Here is a 22,321-nt window from a genome sequence, read left to right as displayed (position 1 = left end):
CCTTTACATTGAAATTGTCTATGTAGTCTAGTAAAGTTCTTCAGCTTGTACAAAACTTAGGAGTTTGACGTAAACTAGATTGAACCTGGTCCTGCAGTGCTATTCTACTGCGCAATCAACTGAACTAATTAATCCCTTCACTTTAATCTAATTATTATTATTATTTTTTTTTCAGATCAAGTGAAGGATCCCCAGTTGCAACTTGAAATATTTGCTCTTGAAATTGAAGAACTAAAGCAAAAATTACAAAACACAGCAAAAAAGAACAAAGAATTACAACTTAGTAAAGAAAAACTGGTTTGTACAAAAGATTAAAGTAATTTTTATAATTTGTGCTAAATGTATTCATAGTTGTCTTTTAATTTTAGGAAAATGAAGTAGTTGAATTAACAAGCAAAAACAATGACTATTCTGAAAGTTTGACAGATTTAAATAAGAGGTTGGTGGATTATCAAAGTCAGTTAGAGAAATTAAATGTCAGTAAAAGTGAAGATTTGAAAGCATTTGTAGAAAAACAACAGCTCTTAACTAATCAGTTAGAAACATTTGAGAGAGAAAATGAAGATCTTAAGCAAAGATATCAGAATGAGATCGAAAAATATAGTGAACTGCTTTCAAATAAAGAAAAACAGGTAAGTTGATTCTTTAATGCCATTTTATGATAAAGTGAAGTCAACAGTTATAGTAAGATAGTTATTTTTATAATGATTTTAGGATGTATAAATGGTATTCAGTGATAGCTACTTGCTTATAAATTTACTTGTAACTTAATTTGCTAAAGGAAAAACTGCAATTGAAAGCATATTTTCATTATTAACTATAGCAAAGCTTTTCAAGATAGTTTTTGTTTTTTTCTCACTTCGATAACGCATAACCACTATTTTAGTAAATATTTTTATTTTAGAGCGCGTTTGGTGAAAATTTCCAAGTTGGAAGAGTCCGGTTGATAATTAGTCCGTTATTGTTACTCCCCCTGAAAAAAAAGATTGCATTTATATATTTTTTATTCTTCCTTATTGTGAACTTTTTTCTCTCTTTTATTGATTGTAAGACGAAGTACTGCGATTGAGTACAATTTTCTACATAGGTTTTTACAGGAAATAATTTGAGAATCCGTGAAAGTACAAAAAATAAATAAATAACGAATTGCCTGAACGTGTGAAACTGTATGTGTATTTTTTTTCCTGCTCCTCCATATATCGATTTCTCTTTACTTGCTTTTTCCGTACTTTTCGATTTTCCATCTTGAGTTTTTACGGGAAATATCTGTTTTAAAGACCTTGAGTCCGAAAATGTGTTTTTTACAAATTGTCTGTTGTATGTATCCATGAAAACGAAATGATTTTAGAAAGTTCAAATTTGATATTTACCTTAAGGTAATAACACAGGTTTTCTCGTCAAGGTTTTGGCTGATCGTAAATGCCATTTTACGAATAAAATTTCCCGTATTTATATATTTTCTCTCAAACGGCTTCTAAGGTTTTAATGAAACTTTATAAAATGATTGCAAGCCCACAGATCAACAGTCTTTTACTGAAAACAATTTACCCGGCAGTTTGATTACGGGTACTTCTGTGAGAGGAATGGGTATATTTCTTAAAGTATGACACGACTAAAATATGTCTCAGAGGTTCGGAGTTTAAAAAAACAAATTGTGTATTAGAACGTTGAAAATAGAAGGAAGGAAAATTCGCGCGCTGCGTGGGTGTTCATACCAGATTTTTCTTTTAATCGAGATTTTCGAGAGTAAGAATTGAACTCGAAATAAAGAAAATGCGAGTGATACGTTTTGGGATTCACTTCAAGAATAGCGAGATAAAAAAAATGTATGGGTTGCCCTAGATTTAAACTTGAGGTCTCTTACTACACCAAAGGTTATCAAAAACAAAGTGGCCAACGAGTTGGGAGACTCTTTTGTCCTTCTTTGGGCTTCTACGTTGTAGTACCTGCCAACAATGCAAGAAGAGCCCTACGTTGTACAATAGTTATTCAGACATCACTAATTTTTCTTCGTTCTGTCGATTTGAGGCAATAGGTGTCCTTTTCGGGGTTTTATTTTCAAGATTAGGAAAGAAGTTAGAAAGAATCTGCCATGTTGAAATTGTTGCTATTATTTTAATTAAATGTAAGAGATATCTGAGATCATTTAGCGCTCAGAACCTTTTTAGTGCACTTTTATCCAGTGTTCTCTCGTTACAAACTACATTGTTTATCACTGATAGTGAACTGGAAGAGGCTTCTAAGAGAGGAAATTTATGGGTAGGTAGCCCTCATATGAATCCGGGATCCTCGCGTTGGATTGGGGCTAACAGTAATAGTAATAATAATAATAATAATAATAATAATAATAATTATTATTATTATTATTATTATTATTACTCTCTCTCCACAATAGATATCACCATTGTCTTCAACATAATATTTTTATTTTTATTTTTTTAAGGATAGTGAAATTGCAGAACTAAGAAAAAATAATTCAGAATGTAATAAAGTAATAAATGAATTAAATGAATCGCTTGATAAAAAATTAAATCAAATAGAGTCATTGAAATCCACTAAATCTGAAGAATTGAAACATTTAGAGGAATTATCTCAACAATTAATGTTGAAAATAAAAGAATTAGAACAAGAAAAAGAAGAAAATCTAAGAAAATTAGAAAGTACTGAAAGTACTTTTACTGAATTAATATCTTCCAAAGTATTACCATTGGTAAGTATTAAAAGGTGACAAAATTTGTTCCATAACAAAATAAATTGATATATTTGAATTTATTAACCCTCGTATTCAGCGTGTTAATTGATTCCTGATACCGGTTTCGATTTTTATCCATCATTAGAGATAGATTAAGTAGTTGGGCATAGAAAATTCGACTTCACTATAGTTGACTAGAGTGAGCAAGTGTAGTGCCAGACGGGAACAAAAGTGAATCGAAATTTTTGCATCAAACTGATTAATCTATGTACAATTGATGAATATGAAAGTCCGCAGCTGGTCAGGGGTACAATACAAATAAGTGCTGCGATGGAAAAAAATAAAAGATCTTATCCTGCACTGTGGACCCAATCACATTTTCAAATAAATTGATCTTTATATACCACTGTGAGGCGTAAGAGTAGTGATGAAATAGTAACTGTTTAAATTAGATTAAAAATAGTATTGTAAGTTTTATTAAATTCCAATTTATGCTTATTTTCTTACTTAATTTTTGAACATAAGAGTGTTTTTAGTCTCTCTAAAGTTAGTATTTTGATGAATACTTACATTCACCGTGAAATTCTTTTTCTAAAGCTGAAATAATGCAATTCAACTAATGAAAACTTTGAAATTGTTTTACAAAGTTATAGTAGAAACTTAAATGCCTGAGTTGATTAATGTCTGTTAATCTAAGTTGTGCATTTAATCCCATTATTAATAAATATTTCAGGAAAATGAAGCCACCGAACTACGTCACAGCAACAATGACAATAAAAATAAAATAAGTGAATTAAACGAAGAACTGTTAAATTTCAAAAAGCATATAAACGATTTAAACTCAATAATATCAGAGCAATCAAAAATGTTTGAAAGCAAAGAGAGAGAACTTTTGGAACAGTATCAAAAAGTAAATGATGAGAAATTTAAACTTAGTAGCGTTAATGAACATCAAATAAATATGATTGATGAGTATAAGATTGTTATAGATAAATATAAAAGTACTATTGAAGAATTGAACTTGCAGATTCAACTCGAAAAGGAAAGTAATAATAAAAGAAATACCCTTCAGGCTGCGTTAAACAAGCAATTTATTAGTTCAGAGAAGATATACAATGATACTTTTGGCAATAACAATCTGAACATTAAGTCAGAGGAACATTCTTGTAAAGGTAACGAAAAAGACTCGAAAATATCAGAATTAACCCTTGGCATTCAACATGCAAATGCTGAAATCAATTTATTAACAAAAGAAAATAATGAATTGAAAAAAATTAGCAAGAAAGAACTATTTTCTTTGAAAAACTTAATTACAGAACTTTCTAAAAATAAGGGATTGAATTTGGATATTGAAAAAAAGTTAAATAATAAGTTAGATGAAATTGACATTAAATTAACCACTTCTCAGGTATCTAAATACCACGAAGTTTCTGATCCATATATCCAAAAGGAAAATCTAAAATCTTCTAAGGATTCTATAAAAACAGACGTATTGAATGCGAATGCCACGTGGAATGTAGATAAGTCACTTGTAAATGTGATAAAAGTTAAAAAGTTAAAAGCATATGTAAATGATTTTTCACTGGTTATTAGAGATCAGCTTGTTAGTTTGGAAAGCCGGAATGAACATTTAAGTAATATGAAATTAGAATATGAAAATAATTGCAAAAAATTACAGTTCCTAATAAAAGAATTCATCGATCTGAAAAAGGAATTATTAGGTAAGTTTTATTTACATTAGCTTACAATTAGCTTTTATTTTTATAATTAAATATTAGACGTATGATGGAAGTGGCATAACACCAATCCATTCTGATTTCAAAGCTCTTTTGGGATCCGTTTAGATATTTCAGTAATTTTTTTTAATGATGTTAGTAAGTAGCCTCGGGCGGGTTACTAAAAATGCGTTCTGAACTGGAGTTCACCTATCACAAATGATGCTTACTTGACGTTTTCAATGGAAATATAGTTTCACTAATTCTCAAGATTTTATGTAAAGAATTAGAAATTACAAGGCCTATAAAAAAAACATGCATTGAAGCGGAGGCAACAACTGGTATGTTAAAGTATCCGCTGTAACCCAAAATCGAAAAATCTACGGATGATAGCTCAGATTTGATATTTCAGATAGTGGTTACGTTACTTATAAGTTGTTTGAGATTTTATCAAAGGCGCCTCCCACGAGTTTATTTAAACCTAAATGCTCACTTCCATTGCAATTTATGACTTAATTTAAAAAAATTTCGAGATAGATTCGATTAAAGGCAGTACTTGGAAACAGAGTTGGTTAGGCTTTCTTCTTACTTACTTACTTTACTTAAATGGCGCAACAACCCACTAATGAGTCTGGGCCTCCTCAAAAAGCCTCCACTAGGCATCCCTATTTTGTGCGACAGCGATCCAGTTTGTGACGCCAAGTAATGAACTTGTGACTGCGACAACACCATCGTTCCACCTCGACAATCTTTCTTAGACTGTGGACTCGTCTTTTAGCACTCTCCTGGCTATCTCGCCTTCTTACATTCGAATAACGTGTCCTGCCCATCTTAGTTTTCCTAATTTTATGAACCTTACCACATCCATTTCCCCATATAGGCTATAAAGCTTCTGGTTTTTCCTTCTTCTCCATATCTGCCCGTACCTAACCGGGCCATATATTTTGCGGAGTATTTTTCTTTCAAACGCCAGGAGCTTCTTTTCATCTGCCTTTCTAGTGGTCCAGGTTTCTGAGCCATAGGTGAGAACTGGCCGTATCAGTGTTTTATGGAGTCCCACCTTCGTCTTTCTTGAGATTAGGTTAGACCGGAGATATTTGCTAAGCCCAAAATAGCATCTATTGGCTGCAACAATCCTCCTTCCTAGCCTTGGTCTACCCACTCGAAAGTATACGGACCAATGGTAATGTCTGTGGCGTGGGGGCCTTCGCATCCGGATTTCATGTATTTTGTTTTTGTACGGTTTATTTCTAGACCAAAACCTCTTGCGGTGGATTCCAGATCCATAAATGCTTTTTCCATTTCCTTCATCTTAGGCTTCCTTCAAAAATGTCATTTCTGTAAGTGGTATTTCTGACGGTCTAACTATTGTAAAATTTGGAACAAAGATTCCTAACTCCAAGAAAATTGGTTGACAGAAAGTGAATGCAGAATTTTTTCGGAAACTGCACTGATTTCGTTGTAAACTGATTGCCAACCAATGCTTCTATCACTTGTATTTGGAAAAGTTTTTCTGAAATTCATTTAAGCGGTCTTTTGGAATGGATGAACTTGGGCTCTCTTTTAAAATTAGTTTTATAACATTGGGTCCAATACTACTATAATATCAAGTGAATAGCTAAAAGTGTGTTTATTTTATTATATTATTTTATTTATTTATTTTAAAGGGGAAGAATAGTGCCTTTCCGTTATGGTTTTTTTTTCTATTATTACATAATTTTCTAGAGAATCGACAACAGGTTATAGCTCATAATACCATGGATAGTTGCTATATATATAATATATATCTTATAGGTACATGAAAATAGAGATTAGAAGATTTTTATCTAATAAATTCCAAGAAATGTTAATGATCATTAATGCAGTAAAATTACTTTATTGATATCAATTGTAATATGATGGCTGATTTGCTAGTTCAAGAGGCCAATAACAAAGAAAAAAAAATTGTCAAAATTTCCGAAAGTACAATTGATTATTTTGTTTTTAATACTTCTGTCAGGATTTTTGAAAACATTATTAAAGGCAAATGTAGAAGTACTTAGAAAGCCGCAATAGTAGTAAAAGAAAGTAAAAACATTAAATGTTTTCGAACAAAATTTAATGATAGATTTGTTGACTATGTTTCCTGTTGTTTGATTCCTCTTTTTTTTTGCTCAGAAAAAAAATCTCAACAAACAATTTAATTTATTTTACTTTTTTTTAATTTTTAGATTATTGTCTATCTTTATTTTACTATCTTTCTTTTATTGTTAGTAGTTGTTCTGGAAAACCAAAAGAAACGTGAAGAATCACAAGCTGTAAAGCCTGAAATAGTAAGTAAAAAATTTAACCACTAATTTTATTAATTTACAAATCGTAGTGGAAGAATAAGGGATTATAAGTGTTATTGTATGATGATATTAGTGAAATGTCCCACTGTTGTTTCCGAAGTGCTAAAATTATTATTGCAGTTACATTTTAGCCTAACATTTTGTAAAATAAGTATACTAGCTAACGATGGAAAAACGAGAAATAATAGTTGCACATTTCAGGAAAATAACTTGATGTATAATACGAAAGAAGTTTGCATTTCTTCTAACGAAAAGGAAACGCCCAACAAATTAGATAATAAAATAAATGAATCTAAAGAGATTCAGTCACCAGCAAATTGGCTAGAAGAGAAAGAATTAGCGGACAGTCAAATAAACTTTTTGAATTCAATAATTGTAGATCTACAGAATAAAAACGTAAATTTATTATCAAGGATAACCGAATTAGAAAAATGTCACGATGAAACTAATTTCAAAGGGTATGACAGTTAGTGTAATAGCAATGTTAATTTAATGTTTATTATTTATCATATATTAGTATTGTTTCCAGAAACAATAAAAGAAAAATACCGAAGACACCTAGACTTTTTTGCGACATTTGTGATATTTTTGATGCTCATGAAACTGAGGATTGTCCCCAGCAAGGTAACGATGATGAACAAATGCCTCCACCAAAAAGCCATGAACATCGAAAACAAATCATCCGTCCTTATTGCGACATTTGTGAGGGTGAGGTTTTGAGTTGTGTGGATGTTATATTTTTTTTCAGATTTTTTAGTGCTTTAAATGTACAGTTTTTATTTGCTTATAAAAATCGTTATCCTTTTTTAATTAAAAAGAGTTTTCATTTTTTTCAGTTTTTGGACATGATACTCAAGATTGTGATGACGTGCAAACTTTTTAAGTATGCTTCTTATTTGTTGTGCGAAATAAAAATTTAAAATATCCACAATGTTGTATTATTTTCTTTTCTTTTTTTTTAAATATTGCTTAAACTATTAGATCTCTTACATCATACTAATAATGTTTAGTAATGTATAAATATGTAATTTGTAATACCATAACTAGTTGTATGACGAAAGCCAATGCAAATAATAACAATAATGTGTGAGTGTTTGTTCATTAATATTAGATATCCATTTAGAAAAATACTTACCTTTTTCTCAGGCCACAAGATAAATTATAGTTGTCATAAATAGATAAACTCGTTTCTAAATTGTAGGTCTTAAAATATGAGAAGAGTGGCTTCTTCAGCAGTGGCCATTGAAAGATTTTTTCATCCATGTATTTTTATTATTAATACTATTAAATTAATTTTAAGGTAAATTATTTTGCCATAATATCATTTATACTAAAAATTAAGTTACTAAAAATACTTTTAGCTAAAATAACAGAATCATTTATTAATTAGCTTCCTAACAGTGCGTTTCTCAAAAAACAATAAATATTGGTTAGTCACTGGAAACGTGACATTCGTTGTTTACCGGCTCACTTTGCTTGGACTCCCCTAGGGATTTAAAAAAAAATAAAAAATAATATATACTTATATTATATATACATATATAAGGTGAGAGAATAGCTCGGATTCCTTGCTGTTTATCTAATAAGACATTAATTACCATTTTTAATGGTTATGAAATAAAAGAAGCATCGAGTACGAGAATTAGTGTCAGTTGCCCTAGTTGAAATTTAAGTTTTGTGGATTGATCGTGACAGATTAAGATCTCATGATATGACAGTCCAGAACAAAAAGTATTAAAAATTAAACCCACTTGTTAGTGAGCAAATGAAACTGCTTTCTCCAGAATCTGTAAGAGCCTGGAGAATAAGTCTGCACTTATTAAACCAGAATCAATGCAAGAAGAAACCCAGGACACGCCTCTCTTACTGACGAAGCATATGACAAATAACATCTTACATTCCGCAAATCACAGTATACCTTACTATTACTACCTTTTACAAAGTATCAGTGGTTAATCTTAAAAATGCACTTCAGCTAACATACAGCTCATAATGTAGACCATAAACAGCAAAAAAAATCTTGTCAAGGGTTCTTCAAGAGGCACCAAATCTGGCATGCAGGACTTCTTAAACTAGACTTAATTCAAACACTATCCTATTTATAAACTTCCTTTCAAAACGAACCAACAATTAAGTAAGATTTAACTAGATTCTCATTGGCTGACGGTAATCAAAGCTTGTGTTCCTCACTACTGAGCTCTTTTTAACTGTCTAATAGGAAATTCTCAAATTTGATACTTAAGTTCTCATAATTTTAACAGATGGTACTCTTGTTCTTTCTAGACATCACAATCTTGCAGATGCTATCTGTATTTACTTTAGTTTTGGGGCGAAATATCAGACTGCTTTTAAATAGAAGTTATACTCTGAAAGTACATCAGGCCCAAACAAAAAAACTTAACGCAGAACACTGACTGCTAAAATTTTAAATTACCATCATTGACGTACAATGGAAGGAAAACGTATTCACAAAAAATTTAAAATCCTTGCTTTAGAACTCGTCTCAGACAAACACGACTCCCCTCTAACATTAAAATATAGGCATGGACAGCTCTAAAGTTGGTTCAGAAATTTCGGAATAAAGATTTTGACCTCGGTGAAAGCCCATGGTCGACCAACGGTAACAAAATATGCTTTAAAGGCCTCGCTGGAATCGGATCTTTCTCCAACAAACGATTCGGGGGATCTTAAAGTGACTGGAAATTAGCCAACCTGATAGTGTCTAAATAGTTTAAAGCGCATTGAAAATGTTAAATAGTGGAATAACACGAGAAAAGAGTTATGAAGTATCAGAAAAAAATTGTCACCTTTGAAGATTTGCTCTTTCTTTTCGGTTTCAACTAATCTGCAACACATCCATGGTAAGTTTCCTTAGATTTAAAACAAAAAATCCGTATTTGGTGTTACTTGCAGATAAAAAATCATAAATTTAATGTGAATATAGGAATGAGCATTTAAAAAAAAAATTAAAAAAGATAAATTTAACTTCATTAAGTTTAATTGAAAGACACGATCAATATAATATTGATGTATATATATATTTTTGTATTTATAATTATGTTCAAAACAAACACATAAATCGTATTCGGCTGAAATATATTTAAAGAATTTTTTAGTAAATACACCTTTAATTATTATAAATTTCTTTATGAAATTTTTTAAATCCACAATTGAAAGAATTGATAAAATGACAAAATTTCCATAACAGGAAAATATTAAAACTACTGAATAAATATTAAAAAGTAGACATTCCAACCTTGCACTATCATCTTTTTACATCTCCATATCATCCCTACATACACAATGTAGAGATCTTTTACAACTAGTGATTAAAACTATTCACAGCACCACAAAGAGCGGTACATGCTGCTTACCATAACAATAATTTATCTATGTAGGAATTATTTAAATTCCATATTTTCCTTATTTAAATATATAAAGAGAAAAAGGCTACCGAGTCCATCGATAGATAAATTTATATTCTATTAAATGCTTTGTCTTACAAAGGAAATATGCACCACCCTTTCTTTTTTAAAATTTCTTTTGTATATATCTATATAAAATTTAATATAAATATATATTTAATATATTATATAATTATTACAATATATAATATATTTAATATAAATACATATATTAATCTCTTATATAGTATGTACATAAATACATTATTCTTTGGATATAATATATAAATTTACATATTATAAAAATTACAATAAAATTAAAGTATCCATATTTAAATATCAAGGCTACAATGACAACCACAAGAAATAAAATTACGGAGTATGCATGTTATGCACTTTTCCATTATGATCGCAAACAGTAAGGACTACAGTATGGATAACGACCGCTAATGCTAAATGCTTTTCTCAACAAGTGATTTCACTAATGCCTTCTGCATTGACAATTTCTCAGAATTTACTATTTTTTTTCTGAATTATTTATTCATATTTTTTCATTTTCAAACAAAAACTTGAAAACAATTTTATGTCAATCTAATTTATTATTCACTTTCTTTTAAAATTGTTTTATAATGGTCGAATTGACAATAATTGCAGGAATGTGGTAGATTACATTTATAAATAAAATTCTTATTAATACCTTATGTACATTTTTAAACCTTTTTTTATATTGAATTTTTTTAGTTTTGTTATAATTTTATTTTTTACTTTTTTTTAGGCCTTGTTAAATCACTCATGTCCATTAACAGACTTCAATATAAGAACACATATTATTTTAAAATTATGAATTCGTACACATACTCAAAGTACATAATTGCTTAAACAGTTCACATTATATTATAAAATACATCAATGACAAAACTTTAAAGAATGAAAAATCTTGAAGAAATATAAACAACTATATCCCTAAAATTATGGAAAGTTTCTTTAAGTTCAATTTATGACTAGCTTAAAAAAAAATAAGAATACAAAATAATAATTATACATATTTAATAAAAACAACTAACGTCATTCCATAGTGGTATATATGATTTATCCTTAAGTAAAAATTTTGAGGTACAGTTTCCGTAAACATCTGCCATTTTAATTTAAAAAAGTGTATGCAGTTATAACAGAAAGTTATTTTTAAAAGGCGGAGCCTTATAATATATGCACCAATATCGTAAATGAATTTACAAGAACACATCCAAACAAACGTATATTTTTATTTATTTCTAATTCAATAGTCTAAATGTTTGGATTCCTTTGTTTAAATAACACTGTTTCTTCAAAAATATATTTCTTTAAAGTCTCCTTTGGTAAGTCATCTAATTCCATTGCGAATCGGAAAGGTTCCTCAGCAACAGGCTGTAAGTAGATAATAATAATCGTGTTTGTAATATTTTGCTTTAGGGAATAGAAAGGAATTGAATTTAAAAAAAAAAAAATATACTACTACAAAAAATAAATTTGCTATCCATACCTCATCAGCGGGGTCGTAATACTGTTCAAGGTATGGATGAGCAAGAGCATCATCCACAACTATCCTGTTGTGAGGGTTAAAGGTCAGCATTTTATCTAATAAATCCAAAGCTTTTAGGTCAGCATTAGGAAATATTTTGGTCCAAGCTACTTTAGGCTTGAAAGGTAACGACTGTAGATAACTCCGCGCCTGAAGTAAGATACAGAATGAGTCAAAAACTAGAAATTACACATGTTAATTAAATAAATAAAAAATTGTAATTAAATTAATTACTTTACAACTACTTTCAACTGAAATTTTACTACTCAATATTGCTCATTAGAAAATTAATTTATTTTTCAATAAAAATCAAATAAATTTCTCATTGACTGTTCACCCAGAAAGAAAAGAACTAATTTTTTATCACTTCCAACTCTTCAATGGTTACAAAATCATACTTTTTAAATCATTGCTTTAATTCAAGATTATGTTTGTTTTGAAAAGTAACTAAAACATATCTTCACATTAACTTACTGCTGAAGGGCTTACACTTTTAGAACCGGGCACAAAGTGAAAGTGAGCTTAAGGCAAAAGGAGAAATATGAATAGTAAATAGAAATAAATATGCAATCAGTGAATTAAATTTAATTGATAACTGAAAATCTGTTCTTGGTTCGAACCGTATTTGAATAAATTTAGAAATAAAATAAGTAACAATCAATGGTCTTACAAAAATGAGAATAATCTAACATGATGCAAAATACAACTTGCTTGGTACATAATAAACTCGCATAATTATTATTTTTAATTATCGTTCTTGTATGATTAATGGAAGGATTAAAAAAATCAATGAAATGCTAAAATGTTTAATTACCTTCTCGTTTATTATGCTCTCTAAATCATCTGGGGTCGGCGATCCCAAAACACCTAAAATGTGATTTAGCTGGTCCAAGTAGTGCTTTCCAGGAAAAATTGGTCTATTGGACAACATTTCAGCTAGTATGCATCCGACGGACCAAATATCTATAGACTTGGTATATCCCTAAGAACAATTAGGTAATTTTAGTAAAATACATTTGGTAAGCAAATTAAACATCTGCATTCTCAAATGCCTCTCTGTATTATAATTTTTTTTCTTTTTATTTCTTCTTAATTTTGGATTTAATCATTGATTGATTTTTCACTTTTTATTAAGACATAAACTCTTGCTAACAAAATTTTAAGAAAACGTTTTTTTATTACTATTTTAAAACAAATTGAAACAGCCTACCAAAAAAAAAAAAATTAAGTTTTGTATTTTCACTATATCTTTTAATCTAGGCTAGTGAAGCTTCTGCTGCGAAGTTCTTTAGACTCGCCATCACGGAGTTTATTCCAAATATCCGTGAATTGATAAAATTTAAGGCAGAATTATTGTATGTAATTATATTTATTCAAATGGTGTTGCACATGACTAAGTGTTATGTATAAGTGATTTAGCATATTAATTATTATTACCTTTGAATTAAGCATTATTTCTGGTGCTCTATACCACCTAGTAGCGACGTATTCTGTAAGAAAACCTGTGTGATCATGGTCGGGATCTGCCACTCTAGCCAGACCGAAGTCACATATCTAAAAATGATTTATAATTAATTTCTGATGTTAATGCACCTTATTACCATTGTTACTGCAAGTAATATAAAATCATTTTCATACATACTTTAAGATCGCACGTAGTATTAAGAAGAAGATTGCTAGGTTTCAGGTCCCTATGCAGTACGTTAGCAGAGTGTATATATTTGAGACCTCTTAAAATTTGGTATAAAAAATAACAAATGTGATCGTTGCTTAACCTCTGCGGGAAAAATTTTTTATAAGATAAATTCATGAAGTAATCATAGAAAATATCAGGTGTGGTTATTTTTTTTATGCACAATCATCAATCTTAAGTTCTAAATTATGTAGAAATTAGATGGCGCTTAATTTCATTGCATTTTAATTTAATGCTTCTACACCTGAAGTCATTAGCGCCAGAAAGTGCACGATCACCTTAGAAAAGAATTCTTTCGTTAAAAATGAATTAGCTATGGGAGCCATGTGGGAAGAAAATGTGAGAGATTTCGAAACTAGTAACTTCGATTTCTTACTCTGAGCTAATCCCTTTCCAATGATTATTATTGACGATGATTGTACATATATTTGTATATATATTTGAGTCGAACTCTTTTGATACAGATGTCTGCACTTGTAAATGATTGTTTCTAGTAAAAAGAGGTAATAATTGTGCAGAGATAATGTAGAATGGTGAAATAAAAGTGTGGTAGAAGTGACACGAGAATGAAGTAAAGGTAAGTAAATTAAATAATAAGACCGATTAGAATAACACTAAAATTATAATTAAACACTTAACGATGAAACCAGAAGTATACAACAATCTACTGAGCTAAACAAATTTACTTTAAAGTAAAAATATAAGATAACGAATAAACGATTCTTTGAGGTTGGTGAAAAGTTGAATAAGTTATAAATGAACTGTCGAAAGGGCGAGACCATCCTCCGATAAAAGTAATCTCCAATTAATTCCAAGTACCTATATTGGCTTTTGGAGGACTGTATTCCTAATCAATTTGATAAAAGGTTAGGAGATAGAAGTGGTTTTCAAGAAAGGTGATCCAAATGTGTTGTTTACACGAAAAAGAAGTAAATGTAAGGGAATTAAAAACTAAGACCGATTAAAATAACATTAAAATTTACCAGTAGATAAACTCATCAGACAACTTCATGGTTGAATTAACATTTTTACAAGTTGACTGGCTATCTTGGGTATCATAAACTGCCATAGACAAATGATATTTTAATATCCACGCTAGTAGCAACCATAAGAACATTGATGCAAACCAATAAAAATAAATGTGCATGTATCTGGCATGAACACTTACACGTCTTACTCTAACTATAATTTTCAAGATTCAACTTGTACGGAACTTTTTTTAATTCTAAATCTGAGACTTTTCACGAAAATTTATAAATATACACCAACAACCCTATTTAAAACATTATTGATACTTGTACCAGAAATAAATCTTTAATTTTTACTCTTACGCCTAATTCCAATAAGCTGGAACGAAATGGATAACAAGTATATTTTGTAAGAGTTTACCATAAGAGCAGGACAGGTAAGCAGCGAACAAAGTAAATCGTGCATCAACGTGTAAGTGCCCTTTTTAAACTTTTGGATGAGACTATCTCCTACTAAAATTAGTCGCAATACATTAACAATAAATTTAGGCATTCCTTTCCGTAATTAAATTGTTTCCAATCGTAAATTGACAAACAGGTAAGTGGGCAATGCTTATATCAGTCCAACAAGTGAACCCAAGTAAACGAATGTTTACCAAATGCCATAACCAAGGAAATTTGTATACAACTAATGATTAAATATTTATTCCATTTAATATTAAACTGTTCAGATTTATTAAATTAAACGGTTGAAATAAATATGTTTTGCTTTGAATTTTAAAGAGTACGTATTTACAAAGTATTACAAGCTCTCAATCTGAAATACTGACAAAAAAAAACTTTTTTTGAAGGAATTCTTTTTATTTTAAGAACAGGGAAGGAATGCAAAAATGTAATGTTAACAAATAAAATGTTTGTGAAAGCAAACGTTTTCCTTAACTGCTTATCTTTTTAAGTAAAATGTAATATGAGGAATTTATGTGGCTATAATGTTTGGAAAGATTTTTTAATAGATGTGAGGGTTTCCTAGACTTTGATTAATATAATTTTACTCAAGATGTTTTACCTGAGTTTTAAGGAGTTTGTATAAATCAGTTTCCATTAAACACTGAACAATGTATACATCTTTCATTTGATCGATTGTTCCAGCCCTTAATATATCTCGAATATCAATTATCTGAAAAGCAAAAAAAAAAAAATTCACAATGTTTTTAATCTCTCAAGCAGGATAAAAAAATACTAGAATAAAAGGATAATTTATCGTAGTCATATCTACTTGATAATTTGAGAAACTACAGGTAGGTGATTGGTAGAGCAATAAGGATGTTGGTAGTAATGATACGAGAAGCAATCAACAACAAGAAATTTGTTGGTGCATAGATCGTGTTCACGAAGCAAAAAAAGTGCAAAATTCTACTCCGAAAACTGACACGATCGGTAAAACGAAGCAGAATGATAATGTTAATTTTTCAGATTACGTAGTATCTGACACTACAAAAGTGAAAAGGAAGCTGTGGTAAGTGGAATAGTTTATTGGATAAAAAAAATGTGTAATAACTGGATACGATAACTTCAAAACAAAAGAGCTTGAAGAATTTCACAGGATTAAAAAAGTCCAATTTATAAGAACTCGGCAAGTATAACAGATTAAGCGTCAGCAGGGCTCCAAAGCAAAAACTTACACAAAACTCTTTTATGTACAGGCAGAAGAAATAAGGCCAAGAAATAGATGGTTGAAGGAGAAAAGATTTGAAGCACCCGCAAGTTAGCACCTTAAGAAGGCAAGCTCTAAGTTTTAGGATACATCACTCTAGACCGTGAGGGAAGACAAGTTTAGAATAGGAGAGTATTTAAGTAATGTCAGGATTTTTTATTCAACTGCATTCTAATAAGTACGAATTTCACTAAGTTAAAGAAATCAATTGAAGTTTAAAAATAACTTAAGTTCACTTTTAAATTGTTTCTTTTCATTTAAGAGGGTCTGCTGCAATTTTGGTTTTAATAAAAATTAATACTGAATAAACTGGTGAGCCTTTCTTTTTAACTGATCCACGCTGCAGGAGAAACATAATGCTCTAGAGAAATGACAATGAGAAATTTATTTTTAAAAAACTTATTGAAAAATCATAATTTTTTTTTGCTGTATTTGGAAATGTACCATCTGTAATACCAATAAAACTTACATTTTCATGCTTAAACCTGGTAAGAATTTTAATTTCTCTTAAAGTTCTTTGGCAGTAAGTCTGATGTTCAAATGGCGATATCTTCTTAATGGCAACTTTAGTTTTTGTAATGTTATCGTATGCGGACCTGAAATGGAAATACAATTTCAACATAATCACATTAATTAAATTATTAAACAAACTTATTTCTTATCAAACTTGGGGTACAGTGATAGTTTGCATGAAATTGAAGCGAAACTAATAGTTAATCTAAGAAGAGCTGAACGACGTTTCTCAAAAAATCTGTGTAATTGTAATTTACAATATTAAAAACAAAAAAGTTGGGTTGCGAAGGAATAAAAATGGCCAAACGTAATATTAATATTCAGAAGCCTTGTTTTTACGCTTAGCAAATCTTTATAATCAGTAATCAAGGTTTTTTATTTATTTACTTTTTGCAACTATGTTTATTATTTTCATTTTTGTTTTTTAATTATTAAAAATAATAATAATAATTAGATCGCACTTAAACAGAATAACATATTTAGGTACTCCGACTCCTTTATTAAAAATTCAAGTAAAATATTTCCTAATTTTAAAAGATTATTTATTTAGGCGCATCAACTGCTGCGGTCTTTAACGGCAAATTAAAATTATTATTATACTTTAAATTCACACATTTGATATCTTTTTTTACAGTAACAGTACCTTGATGTGATACAACAGGAAGAAAATATTTTGCTAACTTATAGTTAAATTTTCACAATATGCTTAAAAAGTTTCATAAACTATACCGAAGTGAGAAGCTCCAGTGAGCTGCTTAATCAAGGGTAACTCACTTCAAGAAATCAATAATCAAGAGAAACTTAAAATTATCAATCACTTCGTAAAACACTTTACATAAAATTCAACATTAATTATTGGAAATACAAAAAAGCAACATTTATTGACACTAAAATCTTGTGTGAAACTGTTCTGTCCCATTTTTCCTCCTAACTAAAAGGTCAAATTGATACATTCGCATAACTTTGTTTATACAGTAATAAACCGCATTATTATCTGAGGATTTCCAATTCTTTCTAGCAATATACATATATTAACTTTGATCGTTAAAAGTAGTTTTAAGGTTAAGAGTTAAAAATAAAAACACATAAAAATCACATTTTTTAAAAGAAAAAAACTTGGTATGACCATTTACCATTATGTTCACTTATGTGATCGCTCACTAATCAATCATTATCTTACAATTTTAAAGATGCTAACTAATACGTTTTCTTTAAAATACGAATTTCTGAAACTAATTCTTTCTAATATAACACAGTTATTAAACCCATTTATTCAAATCCTTTAGAACCTCAGGTAAATGTTTTTAGTTAATCACTTTGGCAGAATAATTTTTCTTAATCAAATTAAGAACTTGCTGTTATTAGAAATATTTAATATTTTATCGACCTTATTGTTCTGTAATCTAACAAAAACTTACAGTTTAAAAAGTTAAGTATATGGTTAGACGACAAAAGTAAAACGAAATATATATATAATTTTTTACATTTCCAATGGAAAATTTTGACCGAAAGCTTCATGGAAATAGTATAGTGAAGAGTGAAGAATACACATGAAAAAGATTAACGGACATCAATGCACATTTATTAAGTACTTAAGTACTGAACAATATATACAGTCTTAACAGTAAAATATCGCAACATTTATTTTTTTTTTTTACAAATTTTACTGCTAAACAATTATTATTTAATAGTAAACATGATCTTTGAAATCGTATTTTTTGGATTAATACCAGATTAAATATATTATATATCAATTTATTAGTTGGGATCCCTAAATATCGCCGGCCTACCCAGACTCGTAATAAACCATCTTGCTCCCATTTACCATAGCTCTTCTAAGCTACTAAAATAATTTGTAGCCCTGCTGGGCACCTGCACAGAAGCTTCTTGAAATCGTACCCAGGCAATTGGGAGAAACTCAGAGCAACACGTCTGGCATTTCTACTTTCATCTTTTATATTTTCTTAACCTATTCTTTCTTCTTCTATCTACTGATTCTCCTTCAACATTAATTTATTCAATAATTTCTTTTCCTGTAACATCCATACAAGCATCTTAATGTTACTCTAGTCTTTCTCTCAAACCTGGCTATTCGGTTTCGCTGGGCATTTGCGATGAAACATTGCACTCCAGATATTGATTTCTGCTCACTGACACAGTACAAGTCGCCAAACCGATTGGCTAACATTTCAAGATCTCCATTAACTTATAAAATATTCCCTGCAACTTAATTAAATAAAACTTTAAATTTTGTAGAGGTAATTTTTTTAATCAAAAACATCTATGAAACAGGATCGCCAAAAACTTTGTTGGAGTTCAAATTTGCGATTAGGCTCGATTGTGAAACAAACATTTCTCGGCGCAATTATTTTTATAGAAACCGAATGGCCATATATAATAATGTTCAATGTTAAACGCTGTCGATGTTGAGCACCCTGATTGCCCGAATCAGCTGTGGATACGAAAAAATCTATTTTTCCGGAGCTATTTGTGGGCGTATAATATACACATTCATATTTACGATTTATGCCGGGATGTTCAAAAATTCCAAACGTTCAAATCATGAATCATCCAATTATCTAGAGTTTTTATTTTTTACCTTTCCACTACGCTCAAAACCATACACAACAGCAGGATGCTAACATGAGTTGCTCCGCGATCCCTCAAACGGTTTGAGAAGAGTCCTGCTTCCACGGTACTCCTTGAAGCCTGTTCTACGATTAATGCAGTGAGAAATTTTCAAAGTCAACACTATCACATATAAATTTGTGGATCCAAGATAGTGGTGCTTCTTTCACTAACACTATTGGTGTCCCAAACAGCATTAATTTTTCGAGTCGTCTCAGCAGTGCTGCGCTCTAGCTTGAACTATTAATGAAAAAGAAATTTTTTCTTCGACATGTCGCAATGATTTTGTAAAAATGTAAAACAAAAAATAATTGTTGTGAAAAACAATCTTGAAAACCCGAAAATTTGCTATAAGATAGTCTACCAACAACACAGTATTAAGTAAATATTTCTTTCAGAAAAACATTTTAAACAGTACATCTTTTACAATTTCACACTTACAAGTTTTCAAGATTTACAAGAACTATTTCATTTATAATTTAAGTTACTCATAAAGATATTTATTCCTGGCTGACTGTTTCAAAATTGGTATTAAAAAAGATGTAATTCTCGATTTTGATAAAATTCAGAGGTTTTTAAAGCTAGTCAACATAATATAACCGGATTTTTTTTTTCCAAACAATTACGTTTAAAGCGTTAACAGTACTTAATATAGAGTGCTTAATTTTCAAACAATAAGAACGTTTGTTTGGTTAGCAAGTGTTAAGTTCCCCACATCCCTAATGTACGCTTGAACAGAAAGTGTGTAGAGACAAGAAAGCATTCGAAAAAGAGCTGCTCTTTTTCATATTACAATCTCTGTAATACTTTTATGATCTGAGCTTGTGACTTGCCTTGACCAGCTCAAATTCTTCACAGGAGGGCTGCTCTGAACCCGTCTTTCTTTCTCAGGTTCCTCACTTTTGAATTTCAAAACCAATGCCTAAATAATTTGCTGATCAAGAGCTTCTTCTCCTTAGAATTCTTTATATAACGCATAGTTTTATCAATAATCTGTTTTTCCGGTTAATGAGCTAAATTGCTAACATCTACAATGAAAAATTAGTTTTCTAAAATAACTATTTTCGAACTGTTTGAAGAATAACGTTTACCGCCGAAACCGTATTTTTCCTCTGTCAGTCTCTGCAGCTTTCTCATCAGAGAACTATAGATGCATCTAGGAAGAGGAAATCTTATTGCAGTTACCTCAATTCCAACCTTTATGCAGGCCCGCTAATTTTTAATTTTTTCTTTCTCTTCATCAAAATTTTCATTTAACTCTGAAATGCGTAACTATATTTGTGAAATTTATATAATCAGCTTATTTTTTTAATATGTGTTTTTTTATTAGTAAAAAATACAACAATTTGAAAGGAGTTGTATGAATTAATTTTAAAATCAATAATTGTAGTAATAATAATATTAATATCGAATTATTAATTACAATATTCGGCTTACCATACGCCCCATATCAAATGGACAATCCCGGCTCCTATGGATCACTTTGTCCCGTTAACTTAATAAAAATCGAAAAGTGCCAACTACATACACTGAACACTATAAGCAGAATTTGATGCAATGCAGAAAACAATTTTGACCTGCCATCAAACAACATCAGTAACCAGAAAGAATACCATCAATTACGAATAATATGTGGTCCTAGTTAGTGTGTCTTAACAGAATAACTTTATTGCGTTGCAAACCTAACGGTGAAGTAACTCATTTAAACTGATTAGAAAACTGTTACTCTAGTAAGTACTTCGCTTTTTTAATTATAGGCATGCAATAAATAAAGCATTATTTACTGTTTAAAACACTCGAAATTGTAGATTTGAAAAAAATATGGTAATTCTACGTGTCTCTTAAGCCGGTTGAAGTATAGGTTTCTAGTCCCTTCACCAAAACTAGAAGTACAGCCTCTAGACTTCAAAATGTTTTAAACTCCTGCTCTACAGTGCCTACGTATCATTTCTTTTGGAAGGCATGTTTAAACCATTAATATCTTTACATAAACGATATTTTTTATATTAAACTTTAATTAAAATTTTATTAAATCCAATTAATCATTTATTAACGATTTAAAAAACCTACTTGCATCTGAATGCTTAACTGTATCTGGCAATTGTACAATAACTTGGATCATAATCATTTTAAGACCCTATTATGTTTTGAAAGATTTAGTTACAGAAAAACAATGCATATTTTTCAGTGGGATTTGCTTTTTATCTATATAATAAATTCAAGCCTTCAACACCAGACCTTGGGTTTAACTTTAATATTTTACTATCGTTGCTTTTTAAGTTGGAATGATTAACCTCACCATCTAACAAATTCTTAGAGTGGAATCCAGATTTCAACATTTTGATGGCTGTAATATTTTTTTTCTATTATGAATGTTTATTTGACCAATGCTTATGAAAAAAGATCAGTTAATGTGATACACAATAAATTTTTAAATAACCAGGTCAAACAAGCATCTTAAACGTACATAACATGTTTGGTATTAAAATTAAAGGTTGCAATATAAGAAATTACAATTAGTAAACCCTAAGGTCATGGCTTTGATAACACAAATCGGTCATAACCTTTTATATAAAGGTTACACATTCTCTAAAAATCAGTTTAAAAACAAAAAAAAATAGAAAGTAATACTTAAAACATAATACAAAGAAGTAAAATTAAAGAGCAAATGGTATTTATTAAAAGACTTACACAACCATTCCATATGCTCCTTCTCCGATGTATGCTAAATTTGTATATCTTGGACCCACTTCAAATGTCTGCCCACGCACAATTTCTACATTGCTACCAGAACCTGACACTTCCCCAGCCATTATCACAAGTACCTTCAACTACACAAGATCCTGAGACAACTACAACTATACTAGAACACAATTATCTGTCCTCCACACCTCCGAAACTAGTTCCGATCACTTGACGCAAGGCGCGCTTAACTTACTGACGTTTAACCACTTCACTTTGAAGTAGTGATTTAAAAATAGAAAACAATTTTTGAAAGTACTCAAAATCTAAAACTGCAATATTTACTAATACGATAAATATATTAAGGTTTGTTAAAACATAACATTTACGTTTCAGAAGTAATGTTCATTCAATTTAACGGGAA

General features: G+C 29.9%; 2 protein-coding genes across 4 annotated transcripts in view; one reads left to right on the top strand and one right to left on the bottom strand.

Moving 5' to 3' along the window:
• CLIP-190 (Cytoplasmic linker protein 190) overlaps nt 1-7,827 on the top strand; it is a 36,209-nt gene extending 28,382 nt beyond the window's left edge. For 2 of the 3 annotated variants that reach the window (XM_074125510.1, XM_074125513.1), the window contains 8 exons: nt 176-297; nt 369-632; nt 2,444-2,710; nt 3,426-4,413; nt 6,661-6,719; nt 6,939-7,195; nt 7,267-7,445; nt 7,574-7,827. In XM_074125510.1, the coding sequence (XP_073981611.1) occupies nt 176-297; nt 369-632; nt 2,444-2,710; nt 3,426-4,413; nt 6,661-6,719; nt 6,939-7,195; nt 7,267-7,445; nt 7,574-7,620 (2,183 nt within the window). In that variant the 3' untranslated portion in view covers nt 7,621-7,827. The remainder of the gene's footprint in view (nt 1-175; nt 298-368; nt 633-2,443; nt 2,711-3,425; nt 4,414-6,660; nt 6,720-6,938; nt 7,196-7,266; nt 7,446-7,573) is intronic. The other variant, XM_074125512.1, reaches the window with a different exon arrangement.
• A 1,890-nt stretch (nt 7,828-9,717) lies between these two features.
• On the bottom strand, nt 9,718-22,286 carry rl (Mitogen-activated protein kinase rl). The gene is made up of 8 exons (XM_074125549.1): nt 21,907-22,286; nt 16,544-16,670; nt 15,427-15,537; nt 13,342-13,476; nt 13,137-13,253; nt 12,514-12,681; nt 11,661-11,849; nt 9,718-11,545 (listed from the first exon to the last, which is right to left on the bottom strand). Exons 1-8 carry the CDS (start codon nt 22,026-22,028, stop codon nt 11,426-11,428), a joined length of 1,089 nt encoding a protein of 362 aa, XP_073981650.1. The 5' UTR covers nt 22,029-22,286; the 3' UTR covers nt 9,718-11,425.
• Nucleotides 22,287-22,321: the final 35 nt, after the last annotated feature.

This window comes from Rhodnius prolixus, unplaced genomic scaffold (assembly GCF_049639745.1).
Source record: "Rhodnius prolixus isolate KJV_2025 unplaced genomic scaffold, Rpr scaffold_3, whole genome shotgun sequence".
Lineage (NCBI taxonomy): Eukaryota > Metazoa > Arthropoda > Insecta > Hemiptera > Reduviidae > Rhodnius > Rhodnius prolixus.
Note: the sequence above shows the minus strand (reverse complement) of the source record. Positions and strands in the feature narration are given on the sequence as shown.